Here is a 2,115-nt window from a genome sequence, read left to right on the forward strand (position 1 = left end):
AAGCACCCAACTCAAATGTGTTATTAAAAAAATCTTATTTAGATATCTTAAAAAATACAAGGCACATAATATAAAAATCAAACAGCTATTCATCAAAACTTTGTGTTAAATAGCCCCATTTAAGATCATGCTGCATGCTGTATCTCAGTGCTAGCTGATAACAAGTTCAGCTTGTCAATGCAACAGGATAAACTTTCAGGCTTCCGCCATGTTAGTATTTACAACAGGAAAACTTGGAAAACAATATAAAATTACATTATACTAAAGATAATAAGGAGCCACATCGCTGGACCCACAACAAGATGGTGAAATGGATTCTCCTTCTCTCTATAGTTTCAAATAGCATTCAGTGTAAAGCAGGTACACAGAGCAAGGTCCTACATACACAATCAGTTCAACTGTTTAATACATTACACTCAAAGCCAAACAAGATTTCTCTGTTAATTAAATATACTAGCAACACTACGTAACATTCCAGTGACATTTTGCCATTTAACAACTTTGATACTGAAGGAAAATGTCTTCAACCAAAACTCACTTCCAAATCAGATGCATTTTTGCAGAGCATCAGAAATGTCATGGTTTTTTTCCTGACTAACGGGAAGATTTATCTGCTTATGATTTCTACACAGGGTAAGCAGCTGCCAGTTCTGAAATCCAGGCTTCAATGTAATTAAAAAGCAAAGATGTTTCTTTGCACTCTCTTGTATAAAATAACTCTCTTGTCACTTATGTCCTTTCAGCAGCAGTACAAGTTCGCTTCTCTTCTTAAACTCAGTAGGTTGACTTAGTTGTCCCATTCGAGTTTGAAGAGTAAGAATTTGATTTCTTGAGGTACCTGCTTGATGAGAGAGACACTTGCATCCTCCGTGTAGTTCGCACACTTCGGCAAAGAAGAGCATTTTTAAGGTGGTCTCTGAAGTCTTTTGAAATATAGTAATAAATGAATGGATCAATACAACTGTTCAAAGTAGAAAGACACAGTGCAGTTATGTAGGACACATACAGATAACTCTGGCTGTAGGTTTTGAGCAGCAAATAATGCACAACAAGCAAGACATTGCTAGGTGTAAAACAGATGAGATACATAGACAGGACAGCAATAATGAGTTTGATTGCCCTTTTTCGTTTCTTCCCAGTGCTTATATCTGAGATGGAAGCATTCAGAGTCTTAATCATGAGTATATAAGCAACAGCAGTGAGGAGAGCTGGGATTAAGAAGAGTCCAATTGCAAGCGAGAGGAAATAATTGAACATGTCACGAGCCAAAACATTTTCAGGCAACACATCATGGCAGGTAGTAATGTTAAGATTTGAAATGTATGCTGTCTGATTAACAAGATATAATGGAATGGTGCCCAACAAAATCAATATCCAGATAGCAAGGGAGATGCCCAAGGCAATTTCGGATTTCTTTCTTGAATGCACTATGGGGTTCACTACAACCCAATACCGTTGCACACTGAGACATGTCATAAAGAGAATGGAACAATACATATTTCCATAGAAAAATGCAACAAGGACTTTGCAGAGACCTTCACCAAATAGCCAATTATTGCCATTTACATGGTACACAATCTTCAGTGGGAACCAGACAACAAAAAGAAGGTCTGCCAATGCCAAGTTAACCATATAAATCACAGCTGGATGTTTCTTCTTTGTTCGAAAAAAAAAGACCCAGAGGGCCATGGCATTGCTCGGCAAACCAATGATAAAGACAATGACATAGACAATGGGAAGAAAGACTGTAGTCAGCTTTCCTGTGAGGGCTTTTGCTGCAAATTCATCCACTTCATACATCTCTTCAGAGGCATTGTTCGTATTTGGAACTTTCTGGCCAGCAAAACTCCTTCCTTTTGAACTGCTGGTTCCACTACTCTCTGGAGAAAAAACAAAACAAAACAAAACAAAACAAAATAGAAGTAGGCACTGTTATTGAAGTACAGACTTTTGTCCCTTTTAAAAAATAAACTACACATCATAATTCATTCTGAAGAATTAAGAAGGGCCTCATCAACAGCAAAATTAAAACTGGTTTTCAAACACTTGACAAATTTTCTTCCTTTTGTCTTACGTTTATTATCCAAAGACTACCTATATGCCTACTCAAGGTAT

General features: G+C 37.1%; 1 protein-coding gene across 1 annotated transcript; it reads right to left on the reverse strand.

The window, feature by feature from the left end:
* Positions 1 to 774: 774 nt before the first annotated feature.
* F2RL1 (F2R like trypsin receptor 1) lies at positions 775 to 1,877 on the reverse strand. The gene has a single exon (XM_010168772.2). The coding sequence runs from the start codon at positions 1,798 to 1,800 to the stop codon at positions 775 to 777; it is 1,026 nt and encodes a 341-aa protein (XP_010167074.2). The 5' UTR covers positions 1,801 to 1,877.
* Between the last annotated feature and the right edge of the window lie 238 nt (positions 1,878 to 2,115).

Source organism: Antrostomus carolinensis, unplaced genomic scaffold (assembly GCF_000700745.2).
Source record: "Antrostomus carolinensis isolate BGI_N321 unplaced genomic scaffold, ASM70074v2 scaffold52505, whole genome shotgun sequence".
Taxonomy (NCBI): domain Eukaryota; kingdom Metazoa; phylum Chordata; class Aves; order Caprimulgiformes; family Caprimulgidae; genus Antrostomus; species Antrostomus carolinensis.